Source organism: Heterocephalus glaber, unplaced genomic scaffold, assembly GCF_053883595.1.
Source record: "Heterocephalus glaber isolate CG9 unplaced genomic scaffold, H.glaber_assembly_v1.0 deba00001666, whole genome shotgun sequence".
NCBI classification, from domain to species: domain Eukaryota; kingdom Metazoa; phylum Chordata; class Mammalia; order Rodentia; family Bathyergidae; genus Heterocephalus; species Heterocephalus glaber.
Genome location: NW_028258406.1, coordinates 11,859,812 through 11,874,531, shown reverse-complemented (window position 1 = coordinate 11,874,531; position 14,720 = coordinate 11,859,812). Strand labels below are relative to the sequence as shown.

The 14,720-nt window shown below is 37.1% G+C and overlaps 1 protein-coding gene across 3 annotated transcripts in view; it reads left to right on the top strand.

The window, feature by feature from the left end:
* Positions 1-14,720, top strand: part of Vwa8 (von Willebrand factor A domain containing 8) — a 443,736-nt gene that overhangs the window by 108,306 nt on the left and 320,710 nt on the right. For all 3 annotated transcript variants that reach the window (XR_015445839.1, XM_004844253.3, XM_087197309.1), the window contains one exon: positions 13,224-13,355. Coding sequence is in view for 2 of the 3 variants with exons in the window: in XM_004844253.3 (XP_004844310.1) it covers positions 13,224-13,355 (132 nt within the window). In the remaining variant the exon portion in view is untranslated. The remainder of the gene's footprint in view (positions 1-13,223; positions 13,356-14,720) is intronic.

The following is a 14,720-nucleotide window of genomic DNA, read 5'->3' as shown; positions in this document are numbered from 1 at the left end:
TGTAATGACATTCATCATTGGAAATTTGCACCTTTACATAGTCTCTCTTGGTTCTTATTTTTCACCCTTGCCCAGCCCTCTCTTCAACCCCTCCAGTCCTCCCTATTTACAAAGATTTTGTTCCTGTTTTTCCATTTTCTCATATTAATCCCATTCCCTTCTATCCTTTCCCCTAGCCCTCCCACTTCCTTCCCCTTTGCCCCTTTTCTTCCTATTTCACATTACCTATTATACATTTGGTCCTTATTTACACTTTCAGTTTCTCACTCCAGAGAAACTATGTGGAATTTATTCATGTGTGTCCTATTTATTTCACTTAAGAGTATTGCCTCAATGTGCATCCACTTAGCTATAAATGTCTCTAATTTGTCATTTTTTATGGCTGAGTAGTACTCCATTTTATAAATAAAACCACATTTTCTTTATCCAGTCTCCAGTTGATGGGCATTTGGGCTGTTTCCAAGTTTTAGCTATTACAAACTGCGCTGCTATGAACATGGGCACAGATATATCACTGTGGTATGATTCTTTTAATTCTTTGGGGAAGATCCCCAGCAGTGGAATAGCGGGGTCAAATGGGACTTCCAGTCCTAGTTGTTTGAGGTATCTCCATACTGATTTCCACAGTGGTTGCACCAGTCTACACTCCCACCAGCAGTGGAGCAGGGTTCCTCTTTCCCCACAGCCCCACCAGCATTTGTTATTGGTGATTTCATGATAGCAGCCATTCTTTCTGGAGTGAAGTGGAATCTCGGCGTTGTTTTCATTTGCATCTCTCAAATGACCAGTGATGTTGAACATTTTTTCATGTATTTATTTGCTATTTCTAGTAAAAAATTTTTTTGATGACACAATTAAAGAAAGATGCTCAATGCCTGCATAAGCCAGGTGTGAACAAAGAAAACCATTTTGATATGTTTCTAGACTCTAATTTCAAAACTACTCATACAAATTATATAATAAAGTTATAGAATACTTTTGAAGAGTTGAGTTTTCTGAAGAAAGTAGCTAGTGTTGCTTCATTTTATATGCCCTTATTTTGATCTTGATAATTAAGGGGAACATAGAAAATGATTAGGTTCATATTACAAACAAATGATTTAAAATTTAATTGTGCAGGTTTCGAAAAAAGGAAAAAACTATTTGTATAACTTAGATAAGAGAAGGAAAAAGTGTGGCTGTCTTCTCTCACTTGGATTATCTGAAGTGATCATTAATGCACTATTCTTTGTTTTTGGTACCGGGGATTGAACTTGGGTCCTTCCGCTTGTGAGGCAGGTGGCAGAACAACTGAGCTAAATCCCCAGCCCTAATGCATGGTTCTGAACTCATCTGAACCTAATAAAGAACTTTTTGGGGTAAGATTGTTATATACACTGATGTATGTGTTAGTATACATGTAAGAGCATTAAATATTTTTCCTTCAAAATGGAAGAGTACTCATTGGTATAATTCTTTGTGATGTGTTCTGGGTCACTTCGTATGATCTGTTTGTTATCCTAAATTTCATTTTCTTCAAAGCATTATCTTAAATTCATGTTCATAGATGAACAAAATATATAACCTCAATACTTTTTTTCCAAATGTTGAATTTGGAAAAAATGTTTAAGGAATAAAAATATCTATGATAATAAAGTCATTAAGGTGTGTGTGTATAGTGTAATCACTTAGACTACATTTTTAAGGAAAGTTATTACTTTCTGAAAATGCAGTCAGTTAAAATTCAAAACATCTTTTTTCTGAACTAGCCTCAAAAATGGCTGGAATAACTTTCATTCCCCAGATGGTGCTTATCACATGATGTTCATGCTCTAAAAACATATTTCTGTAGTCATGAAATCACTCATAGCTTTTATTTTTTTATTTTTATTTTTTGTATTAAATTCTTTTATTGGTACATTGTAGGTATAAAACACAATTACATTTCTTATTGGGAATTGTACCTTTACATAATGCATCTTGGTTCTTATTTTTGCCCCATTCCTAGCCCTCCCTTCATGCTCTCCACCCTTCCCTATTTGCAAAGACTTTATTTCCATTCTTTCCATTTCTCATCATTTTTTCCTTTCCCTTCTTTCCTTTCCCCTGCCCCTCCCACTACCTCTACCCCTTTGGACATTTTCTTCCTATTTTACATTTTCGAGTATTCATTCTAATAATTGGTACATTTTAGGTATACAATGTAATGACATTCATCATTGGAAATTTGCACCTTTACATAGTCTCTCTTGGTTCTTATTTTTCACCCTTGGCCAGTCCTCCCTTCAACCCCTCCAGTCCTCCCTATGTACTAAGATTTTGTTTCTATTTTTCCATTTTCTCGTATTAATCCCATTCCCTTCTATCCTTTCCCCTAGCCATCCCACTTCCTTCCCCTTTGCCCCTTTCCTTCCTATTTCACATTACCTATTATACATTTAGTCCTTATTTACACTTTCAGTTTCTCACACCAGAGAAACTATTCGGTGTTTACACATGTGTGTCCTATTTATTTCACTTAAGAGTATTGCCTCAATGTGCATCCACTTAGCTATAAATGTCTCTAATTTGTCATTTTTTATGGCTGAGTAGTACTCCATTTTATAAATAAAACCACATTTTCTTTATCCAGTCTCCAGTTGATGGGCATTTGGGCTGTTTCCAAGTTTTAGCTATTACAAACTGCGCTGCTATGAACATGGGTGCACATATATCACTGTGGTATGATTCTTTTAATTCTTTGGGGAAGATCCCCAGCAGTGGAATAGCGGGGTCAAATGGGACTTCCAGTCCTAGTTGTTTGAGGTATCTTCATACTGATTTCCACAGTGGTTGCACCAGTCTACACTCCCACCAGCAGTGGAGCAGGGTTCCTCTTTCCCCACAGCCCCACCAGCATTTGTTATTGGTTGATTTCATGATAGCAGCCATTCTTTCTGGAGTGAAGTGGAATCTCAACATTGTTTTCATTTGCATCTCTCGAATGACCAGTGATGTTGAACATTTTTTCATGTATTTATTTGCTATTTCTACTTCTTTGTGTGAGAAATGTCTGTTCATTTCAGATGCCCATTTTTGGATTGGGTCTTTAAATTTGGGAGGTCTGATGTTTTTAAGTTCTTTATAGATTCGAGATAGTAGACCTTTGTCTGAGGAAGAGCAGGTGAAGATATTTTCCCACATTGTGGGTTGTCTCTTCACACTGCTGGTGGTTTCTCTTGTTGTGCAGAAGCTTTTTAATAAGAAGAGATCCCATTTGTTGATTGTTTGTGCTAGTTCACAGGCAACTGAGGTTTTGTTCATAAAATCTTTTCCTACACCGATGTCTTCAAGGGTTCTACCTAACCTCTGTTCCAACTGGTTCAGAGTTTCTCTTTTAATATTTAGATCTTTAATCCATTTTGATTTTAGTTTAGTGCATGGTGAGAGATATAGGTCTAGTTTTAATCTTTGGCAAGTTGAAGCCCAGTTTTTCCAGCACCATTAATTAAAGAGGCTAACTTTCCTCCAGTGAGGGTGTTTGGCTGCTTTATCGAAGATGAGATGGCTGAGTGTGTGTGGTGTTGTTTCTGCATCTTCTAATCTGTTCCACTGGTCCTCAAGTCTGTTTCTTTGCCAGTACCATGCTGTTTTTATCACAGTAGCTTTGTAGTATAGTTGCAGGTTGGGGATTGTGATACCCCCTGCCATGTCTGTGTTCCCTAGAATTGCTTTTGCTATTCTGGATCTCTTCTTGTTCCAGATGAATTTTTGGATTGTTTTCTCAAGGTCTATGAAGTATGCTACTGGGATCCCAATTGGAATTGCATTAAATCTATACAGTAGTTTTGGAAGTATGGCCATTTTCACTCTATTAATCCTTCCTACCCAGGAGCAGGGGATGTCTGTCCATTTTCTGATATCATCTTCAATCTCTCTTTTCAGAGTGCCATAGTTCTCAGAGAAGAGGTCTTTGATTTCTTTTGTTAGGTTGATTCCTAGGTATTTCAGTTTTTTGGATGCTATTGTGAAAGGAATTATTTGCCCTATTTCTCTCTCAGTGAGTCTGTCTTTGGTGTAGAGGAAAGCTATTGATTTTTGTGTGTTGACCTTGTAACCAGCTACTTGACTGAATTTGGTTATTAAGTCTAGAAGACTTTTGGTGGAGTTCTTGGGGTCTTCTATAGAGAGTATCATGTCATCTGCAAATAATGACAATTTGACTTCTTCATTTCCTATCTTTATTCCTTTTATTTCTTTCTCTTGCCTAATTGCCGTGGCTAATGTTTCCAGAACTATATTGAACAGGAGTGGTGATAGTGGACATCATTGTCTTGTTCCTGATTTTAGTGTGAAGGATTTCAGTTTTTGACCATTTAGTATGATATTGGCTGTTGGTTTTTCATAGATGACTTCTATCAGTTTGAGGTAGAGACCATGTATTCCAATTTTTTGTAGGGTTTTTATCATAAATGCATGTTGGATTTTGTCAAATGCTTTTTCTGCATCTATGGAGATAATCATATGGTTTTTGTCCTTGGCTCTATTGATATAGTGTATTACATTGATTGATTTGCGTATGTTGAACCATCCCTGCATCCCTGGGCTGAATCCCACTTGATCAGGGTGTATGATCTTCTTGATGATCTTCTGCATTCTGTTTGCCATTATCTTATTAAGGATTTTTGCATCTATGTTCATTACTGAGATTGGCCTATAGTTCTCTTTTTCAATTGGGTCTTTCTCTGCTTTGAGGATCAAGGTGATGCTTGCTTGCAGGAATGAATTTGGGAGTATTGCTTCTCTTTGTATTTCAATGGAGAGTTTAAACAGTAGTGGCAACAGTTCCTTTCTAAATGTCTTGTAGAATTCAGCAGTGAAGCCATCAGGGCCCGGGCTTTTCTTAGTTGATAAGTTTTTAATTACATTTTCAATTTCCTTGGTTGATATTGGGTTGTTCAGAATTTTTAGGTCTTCTTCGTTCAACTTTGGTAATTCATATGTATCTAGGAATCTGCCCATTTCTTCTGTGTTGTCCATCTTATTGGCATATAGGTTCTGGAAGTAGGTATTGATGATCCTCTGGATTTCTGCTGGGTCTGTCGTAATTTCACCCTTTTCATTCCTAATTGGATGGATTTGGGCCTTTTCTTTCCTTTTTCTGACAAGGTTGGCTAAAGGTTTGTCAATTTTGTTGATTCTTTCAAAGAACCAACTCTTGGCTTCATTGATAGTTTGTATTGTTCTCTTAGTCTCCATTGCATTGATTTCTGCTCTGATCTTTATAATTTCCTCCCTTGTATGAGCTTTGGGGTTGTCCTGCTCTTCTTTTTCTAGAAGCTTGAGGTTCAGCATCAGGTTGTTTAATTGGGCTCCTTCTGTTTTCCTAATATGTGTATTCACTGCTATGAATTTCCCTCGTAAGACTGCTTTCATTGTGTCCCATAGATTCCAATATGTTGTATTGTCATTGTCATTTAATTGAAGGAACTGTCTGATTTCTTCTTTAATTTCCCCTGTGACCCATTGGTTATTCAGAAGTGTGTTGCTCAATTTCCACGTGTTTATGAAATTTTTTGAGTTTCTTTCGCTATGGGTCTCCAGTTTCATCGCAATATGGTTTGATAATGTACAGGGGATAACTTCAATTCCTTTGCACTTACTTAAACATGTTCTCTGTGTGAGTATGTGGTCTGTTTTGGAGAATGACCCATGTGCAGCTGAGAAGAATGTGTATTCTGATTTTGTGGGGTGGAAGACTCTGTAAACATCTGTTAAGTTCATTTGTTCAAGAGTTCGATTGAGTTCTAGTATTTCATTACTTATTTTTTGTCTAGTTGATCTATCTATTTGTGACAGTGGGGTGTTGAGGTCCCCCACTACAATTGTATTAGTGCATATATGGCTTTTCTTGTCCATTAGTATTTGTTTTATATATTTGGGTGCACTAGTGTTTGGTGCCTTGGTATTTATGATTGTCATCTCTTCCTCTTGGATTCTTCCCTTTACAAGGATGTAGTGTCCTTCTTCATCTCTCTTAATCAGTGTTGGTTTGAAATCTACTTGATCTGCCAAGAGGATAGCTACTCCTGCTTTTTTTCAGGTTCCTGTTGCATGCAATATTGTTTTCCACCCTTTAACTTTCAGTCTGTGACTTTCCTTTTGAATGAAGTGTGTTTCTTGTATGCAACATATTGTTGGATTTTGCTTCTTGACCCATTCTGCCAGTCTATTTCTTTTGATTGGTGAATTGAGACCATTAACCTTGATGGTTATAACTGAAACGTATTGACTTGTCATTGCCATGACTTTTTCTTTTTGTTGGGTTCTCCCCCTTTCCATTTAATTTCTTGTCATGCCAGATGGGTTCATTCTGCTTTGCTTCCTGGGGTTGTGATCCTCAATGTCTGTTCCTAGGATATTGTGTCAAATTCTTTGGAGTGCTGGTTTGGTATTTACGAAGTTCCTAAGGTGCTCTTTGTCATGAAAGTATCTTATTTCTCCATCCATTTTGAAAGATAGTTTTGGAGGGTACATCAATCTGGTTTGGAGGCTGTTTTGTTTTAGGGCTCGGAATATATCACTCCAAGCTCTTCTTGCCTTGATGGTTTGTGTTGAGAAGTCTGCTGTGATTCTGATGGGCTTTCCTTTGTATGTGATTTGTTTCTTTTCTCTGACTGCTTGTAGAACTTTGTTCTTCTGTTGTGTTTCTGGAATCTTAACAATTATATGCCTATGTGTAGATTTTTTTTGATCAAGGCTATTTGGAGTCCTATATGCCTCACTTATTTGTATGTCAAGCTCTTTTCCCCTGCTTGGGAAGTTTTCTGCCATTATTTCTGTAAAGAGATTTTTTTTTTTATGTCATCTGCACTCTCTCCTCTTTCTTCATTGAGCCCAATCAGTCTTACGTTATTTTTTTTTTTTTTTTTGCATCATCTAGCAGCTGCTGGATTGATTGCTCATGTTCCCTTATAATTTTGAAGCAATTTTTCTTTTCCTGGTCACTAATTGCAATCTTATCTTCTATATCTGAAATTCTGTCCTCACATTGGCTCATTCTGCTGTGTTGACTTTCAATGGAGTTTTTCATGTCCTGGAAATCTATTTGCATCTGTTTTATGGATTTCATTTGTTTCTTATGTTGGGATTCCATCATGTTCCTCAGCTCCTCTCTAGATTTATTAATCATGTCTTGCACTAGGGGCACAATTTCTCCTGTTATCTGAGAAATTATTTCTGATTTCATTTTTTCCAGATCCCCTTTGTTGCCAGTTCAGTGTGTCCAGGTGGTTGAGTATCAGAGGGTTCCATCTCATTTCCCTTTGGGGTTGCTGTAGGTGATCTGGAAGTCTGGTTTTGAGACTTATTTACGTGTTTTCTCATTTCGACTGGGGCAGGGGGCTGTTAGCACCTGCACGGATTACCTCCTCTGAGCTGGGTTAGGTGGGACAGGGGCCAGGAGCAGCGGTAGGGATGGTGACCCAAAAGTCCTTTCTTGTGGGCTGGGAGCAGCCGGAAGGATGGTGGCCGGGAAACCCCTTCCTCTGGACCAGGAGCAGTGGGATGGTGGCTCAGAAGCCCCTCCATCTGGGCCGGGAGTGGTGGGAGGGATGGTGGCCTGGAAGCCCCTTCCTCTGGACCAGGAGCAGTGGGACGATGGCTTAGAAGCCCCTACCTCTGGGCCGAGAACAGTGGGACTCAGTACCTTGGTCTGGTGGTCTGGTGTCCTCTGCGTCTTTGTAGTATGGAATCAGGTGGCTGCCTGTCTCCAGCGGGGTGAGTCGGCGTCTTCTGCACCACTCCGGACCTCGGTAGGGCGTTCCCAGACCTGCCTGTCTGCAGCGGGCTGATTCGGAGTGTTCTGTGGGACTCAGGACCTGCCTGTCTGCAGCGGGCTGATTCGGCATGTTCTGTGCGACTCAGGACCTTGCTAGGGCATGGGCAGACCTGCCTGTCTGCATCGGGGTGATTAGGCGTCTTCTGCGCGACTCAGAACCTCAGTAGGGTGTGCACAGACCTGCCTGTCTGCAGGGGGCTGATTTGGCATGTGTTCCTCGCTACTGGGAACCTCGGTAGTGTGTCACTTATAGCTTTTAGTTAAGGATGCCTTATAATGATCTCCTTCTGAATATGACACATTTTGAGAATGGTATGCTTTGTCAGAGTTTAGTAAAAAATACATCCAGAGTTCTCATAACGTGTTGTGGCTTCAGCCTTACTTAGGAAGATCTCTATCATAGAAAAAATATCAAAAGTTAAATCATTAAGTTCGTTTGTTGATTTAGAAAGTGTGTGCCATTACTTATTCATTGATATTAGAATCTGACCATAGTTTTTGCTGAGAAACTTGGAAGTATTTCTTATAGAGTACTTTCATCCAGTTCAATGAGCACTAGTTACATACTCATTATTTGACAAATGATAATATGTATACAGAAGTATAGATATTCAGAAATGGATAGTATATGATCTTTACTTCTAAGCACTTATGATTTGCTTGTGGAGCGTTAGACATTCCAATAGATACTATTTTAATGCAATTATTTCATAACATTATAACATAACGAATAGCTGTGGTCAAAGCAGTAACAACCTGAAGTAGGTCAGTGAAAATAGGAATTAAGTGGTTAATGAGAAATGTTTCAGAGGTAAGATTGTAAATGTTACTAGCTGCTAAAATCTAGTAAGGGTTGTGGAAGCCAGGAGAAAAAGTGAGAAATCAAGAATGTTTGTAAATCCTAGCTTGGGAAAGTGGGTAGACAGAAATGCCTTTAGTTAAAGTGAGAATGTTAGAGGAAACACATTTAATGTGATTTAAAATAATTTCATACAGGAAGAACCTTTTGAATTTGAATTTTCCAGGTGGGTTGTTTAGCAGACTTGAAAACATGGATCTGGTTTTGGAACTATTTTAATGCTAAAGATAAATATGTGGGAGTCACTAATGTGTAGGTATTAGTAGAATTCATGATGGATGCAAGAACATAGGGAACAAGGACAGTGAGGAGAAAAACAGGCTGAATGTGGAACTGTGGAAACACCAACATTTAAGGATTGGACAGTGCAAAAGGACTTTCAAATTAGTCAGAGGAAGAGCAATCACAGAAGAAAATATTCTTATGAAGTGTTAGGAGAGACTTCTGAGAGGAAAGTAATTAACAGTTGTTTCCAATGTGGCAGAAATGTTTTCTTAAATGAAGACTTTTAGATTCTTTATTCAAAAAGCATTATTCATTGCATCCATGCTTCCTCACGATCAGTTAACCAATTCTACACAGTTAGCCAGGCAGCATTTTGAAGGTGGTGTAGCATTAAGCAAAACAGGTAAGAGTTTCCAACTTCATGGAACTTACGTTTTAGTGAAGGGTACAATCACTTAATTAGTTACGTGAATAAGTAAGGTTATAATTTATCAACAGAGGAATTGATACTGCCACTGAGAAGATGACATTTGAATAAAGTCTGAAGAAAAGAAGTCCTAGGAGTGGTAAAAATTTCAGATAGAGGTAATAGCCACTGTAAAAGCCCTGAGCAGGAGCACACCCGGAGTATCCTAGGAACAGCAAAGGACAATGTAAGGGGACAGAGTGAGTGAAGGACAGGTGAGTAGGAGCTAAAGTCAGAAGTTAAAGGCACTCAGATCATGAAATGCTTTGTAGGACATTCAAAAGATTTCTGCTTTCAGTTTGAGGGAGATGTAATACCATTAGAAAGTTTTGAGGAATGTCTCATCTAATTTTTCATTCTAACAGGCTCATTCTGTTTGCTGGGTAATGAAATACTTTGTGGAAGATAAGATTGAAAGCAGAGAAAAACAAGTTAGTAGATTGTTGTAATAATCTAGTTGAAAGATTATTCAGGGGCTTTAACCAGCTGTAAGATTGGTAAGATGTAGTATGATTGGGATTCTATTATGAAGGTAGAGTTAATATGATCTGCTGAAGGATTGGAAATAGAATTGAGACAATGAGTTAAGGATGATTTGAGGCTTTTTGGACTGAGGAATTTTGGAAATGGAGAACACTGAGGGAAGATGAAGACCCGAATGTTGGACATGTTTAACTGGAGATGCCTGTTTGCTATCTAAATGGAAATTTCAAGGAGACATTTGCATGTACAAGTCAGGAATTCAGGAAAAACGAGATGAACATCCAGAAGGCTTGTAAAATCATGCAATTGGATGAGATTATTTAAAAAGTGAATATAGATAAACAGTATACCTAAAACTACCTGGAAATCTCAAATTCAAAAGGCAGTTATTTAGCATCCACCCACAACGTGCTGCTTCTTTACACTGTCTTACATTAATTAATGATATCTAGGTCTTCTTACTTTTCCAAGCTAGGATTTTTGGGTATTCGTGATTTCTCACTTTCTTTGAAACCCCCCAACCTACCCTATATTCTATCAATTAATATCATCTATCAAATTGTTCACTCCTGAAATACCATAATGTTCACTGGTTAGGAAAAGGAAGGAGAACTGAAATACCCTAATGTAGACTGGTTAGGAAAAGGAAGGAGAGCTTGCAAAAGAGACTGGGAAGGATGATTCAGTGAAACATAAAGAAAAAGAGTTTATTAAATTCAGCAGTTAGAATATTATTGATGGGCTTATCAAAAGCAGTGTTAGGTGGGAAAGTAAGTCAAAACTTGGTGGATATAAAAGCAAATTTCAACAAAGATGAACCAGTGATTATATACTACTTGTGAAATAAGTTTGTTGGGGAACTGAAGCAAAAATATGAAGTATACTAAAAGATGATATAGAATTAAAAATGACTGTTTCTTAGAATGGGGGAAAACATCGTTATAGGGAGAAAGGATAAAATTTATGGATTGTATGGAAATTGTCACTTGGGTGAGTCAAGAAAGGACATTTCCAGAACACTGCTGTATTGTGGTTCAGAATGATGTAAGAACATATCTCTACCCATGAACTAGAATGATGGACTTGTTATAATTTGAAATGGAGACAGACTTCTGGTGACTTTCCACCTACTCACATTTAAAGCAAAAATGCCCCCCCCTTTAATTGATCCAGTAGAAGAAGATTGATTAAAACAGATTTTAAGGATAAAGGAAAATTTATATTTGTTCATTCAACGGAATTTAATTGACCACTGATTATGATCCATGTGTGTGTTTTGGTTCTGGAGATTTGAGAGTGAGCCAAATAGACACATTTGCTGTTTCTCTAGAGGGATTAATGTTCTATCGAGGGATGGAGTAGTTTGTTGTGAGTGGAGGACACAGCCAGCTTGCCTGCCTTGACAGAGGTACACAGGCTCAGACTGACTCCTTGGGAGAATAGTAATGGCTAGTATTAGGTGGTGAAGAGGTTTGGGAAAAGAGGTCAGGAGAGACTGGAACCAGTATCTCTTTAGCAGCTAGTCAGCACTGTCTTGAGAATTTCTCTTTTAGTGCTAATGAGCCTACTAAAAGGAAGAAACTGGATAGCATGGTGAGACAGGATTAGGAATTATGGATGCAATATAGACCAACATCTGTATGATTTACGTATCAGTTTGTGTAATTATAAATTGCAGTTTAATATAATTCTAAGGAAAGTATATCATAAAATGTTCTGTTTGTTTAACTGAAATTCAAGAATTCTTGGAAAAACCCATAAAGTGGTAAGGTAAATAAACCCTCATCCTCTACATCCTGCTGGTATGTAATTTGAAACAATTATATGTCTCTTTTATTCCTGAATTACCTTTTGACTAACAGATCTCCAAATTTCTTATGCCAGCAAATGTTAATTCACTTTGCAACTTCAGTTCTTTTACTATCTTAGTATAATCTAGCCTACTATTTTTATTCTGCTGAAGTATTTTAGCATGAATTATTTATAAGCATATAACCAATATAGCAAGTGATTCAGTATATTTGTTGTCATTTCTGGAATCTGAGTATTCTGATATCAATCCTATATCAATTTAAAATGACACTACTGTAGCTAGGGTAAAAACATACCGTTCAGCTCATTTTTTTCATAGAAATTAATGATTCTTGGTTATAAATTCTAATGAATTAATTATTTGATTAGGCCTTACTTCTCTTCTGTTGACTCTTCCTTAAAATACAGTTTAGTGGGTTTTTTTTTTTTTGCATGAAACTATTATTTTGTCAGTATTTTTGTCTCTGATGTAGAAGCAATTCTTACCAAATTATGTAATACACTGTGGGAATTTGCTTATATAAATTGTGTAACATGTAAAACTTGTATTTTTTATAATAGCTGAAATAGATAATTATTCCTATCTTTGGGGAAAGCAATTAGTGATTGTCTTGAGAACTTATAAAACCAAAATGAAGACTTCATTAGAATGTTGAAGTTTAACATATTTTCTTCTTTGAAAACTCAGTTTCCTAGAGTTCTGCCATTCTGTTGAATGCATAGGATCTGTTCTTTCATTGATTTGCAACTCTTTCTCTATAGTGCTAATGGTCCAAAATTAGTACGAGATTTTTGGAGGATAGTTAAAACATTGGCTCACATCTAGAAAGAATTAATGGTCCTGGCCTTTTAAGACTAGTTTGACAAATATTAAGAAATCTAGAGTATAGAAGGCACCTTGGCAGATGCTGTGGAAGGTTGTCATAATTTATTTTAATCAGTTAAGGTATCCCTATAAGCAGACAGCAAAATTATGTCCAAGAAATTTTGTTCTCATGAATTGCAGGTAACACATTAACTTAATGATGATTTAAAGACTCAACTGATACAGGCTTTGTTTTACTTCAGTAGGTTTTCAAGAGTTTCACCATCCCTTTCTAGCAGAATAGAACATTTCATTATCCTGTGAAAAGGAAAAAAAAGGAAACAAAGTCTTTGTAAATAGGGAAGGGTGGAGGGGGTGAAGGGAGGGCAGGGGAATGGGGAAAATATAAGAACCAAGATACATCATGTAAAGGTACAAGATCCCAACGATGAATGTAACTGTATTGTATACCTAAAATGTACCAATAAACTTAATGGAAAAAATAAAGAACATTTCATTATCAAGAAATGTAGGCTATGAACTTCTTAAATAGAAATTAAGCATTTCAATTTCCTATCATTTAGTAGGTTATAGGGACTATTTTAATAATCATCTTTAATAATTAGTTTAAGTAGAATGGTATTAGTAGAAAGTAGAAAAAATTTTCATTAACTTTTTAAACTTCTAATCGAGTGATTTCAGTTCTAATTAGGTAGACTCTTCCAGACATTCTAAAATGAAAAGTAAATTATATGACTTTCTTTTAATTGTATAGCGCTTTGAACTCCAAGATTCAGGAAGCTCTGTGCTTCGTAAAGAGATTGTAAGTGTGCAGAGGATGACTGAAAAGCACATCTCCCAAGCTTGTGTGACTGTCCAAGTTGCAGGAAAAGAAGTGACCATTAAGGTAAGGAACCACATATTTATTCATCCTAAGCTGTACTTTATTTTTATGGCCTAAATTAGGTGAATGATTCCCTTATAAGCTTTTTTAGACTCTCTCTGTATATGTTTTGTATATGTATGTATTCATGTGCTGGTAAGTAGAAAAAGTTTGGGAGAAAGCAAGGATAGCCTTTCTTCAAAAATTCAAAGTTTAAAATCTCAGTAGCATGGGAACTAGCAGAAAGAATCAACAACTGGGATTTTATCTTATTAAAAAGCTTCTGCACTGCAAGAAAAACCACCAACAGAGTAACAGACAACCTACAATGTGGGAAAAAATTTTTAGCAGCTGTACCTCAGACAAAGGACTACTATCTAGAATATATAAAGAGCTGAAAAAAATCAGACCCCCCCAAATTCAAAGACCTAGTTCAAAAATGGGCATCTGAAATGAACAGACATTTCTCAGACAAGGAAGTAAAAGCAGCAAATAAACATATGAAAAAATGTTCAATATCACTGGTCATTCGAAAGATGCAGATGAAAACAACCCTGAGATTCCACCTCACCCCAGAAAGAGTGGCTGCTATCAAGAAATCAACCAATAACATGCTGGCGGGGGTGTGGATAGAAAGGAACCCTTCTCCATTGTTGGTGGGAGTGCATACTGTTGTGACCACTATGGAAATCAGTGTGGAGATACCTCAAAGAACTAGGGCTGGAGGTCCCATTTGACCCAGTTATTTCCCTGCTGGGTATCTTCCCAAAAGAATTAAAAGAATCATACCACAGCGATATATGTGCACCCATGTTTATAGCGGCACAGTTTGTAATAGCTAAAGCTTGGAAACAGCCCAATTGCCCATCAAGTGGAAACTGGATAAAGAAGATGTGATTTTCTTTATAAAATGGAATACTACTCAGCCATAAAGAACGAGAAACTAGAGTCACTTGTAGCTAAATGGATGCATATTGAGGCCATACTCTTAAGTGAAATAAATAGGACACACGTGTAAATACCGAATAGTTTCTCTAGTGTGAGAAACTGAAAGCGTATATAAGGATTAAAAGGATTAATAACGAATAATTGAGACTTTGAAATAGGAAAAGGTCCAAAGGGGTAGGGGTGGTGGGAGGGGAAGGGGAAAGGAAAGAAGGGAAAGGAAAAATTATGAGAAAAGAAAAAAAATGGAAATGAAGTCTGTGTAAATAGGAAAGGGTGGAGGGGTTGAGGGGCCCACAGGTAATGGGGGAAAAAAAATGAAAACCAAGATACATCATGTACAGGTACAAGCACCCAATGATAAATGTAAATGTATTGTATACCTAAAATTTACCAATGAAAGAATTTAAGGGAAAAAAAAATTCAATGTTTACCTATGGAAAA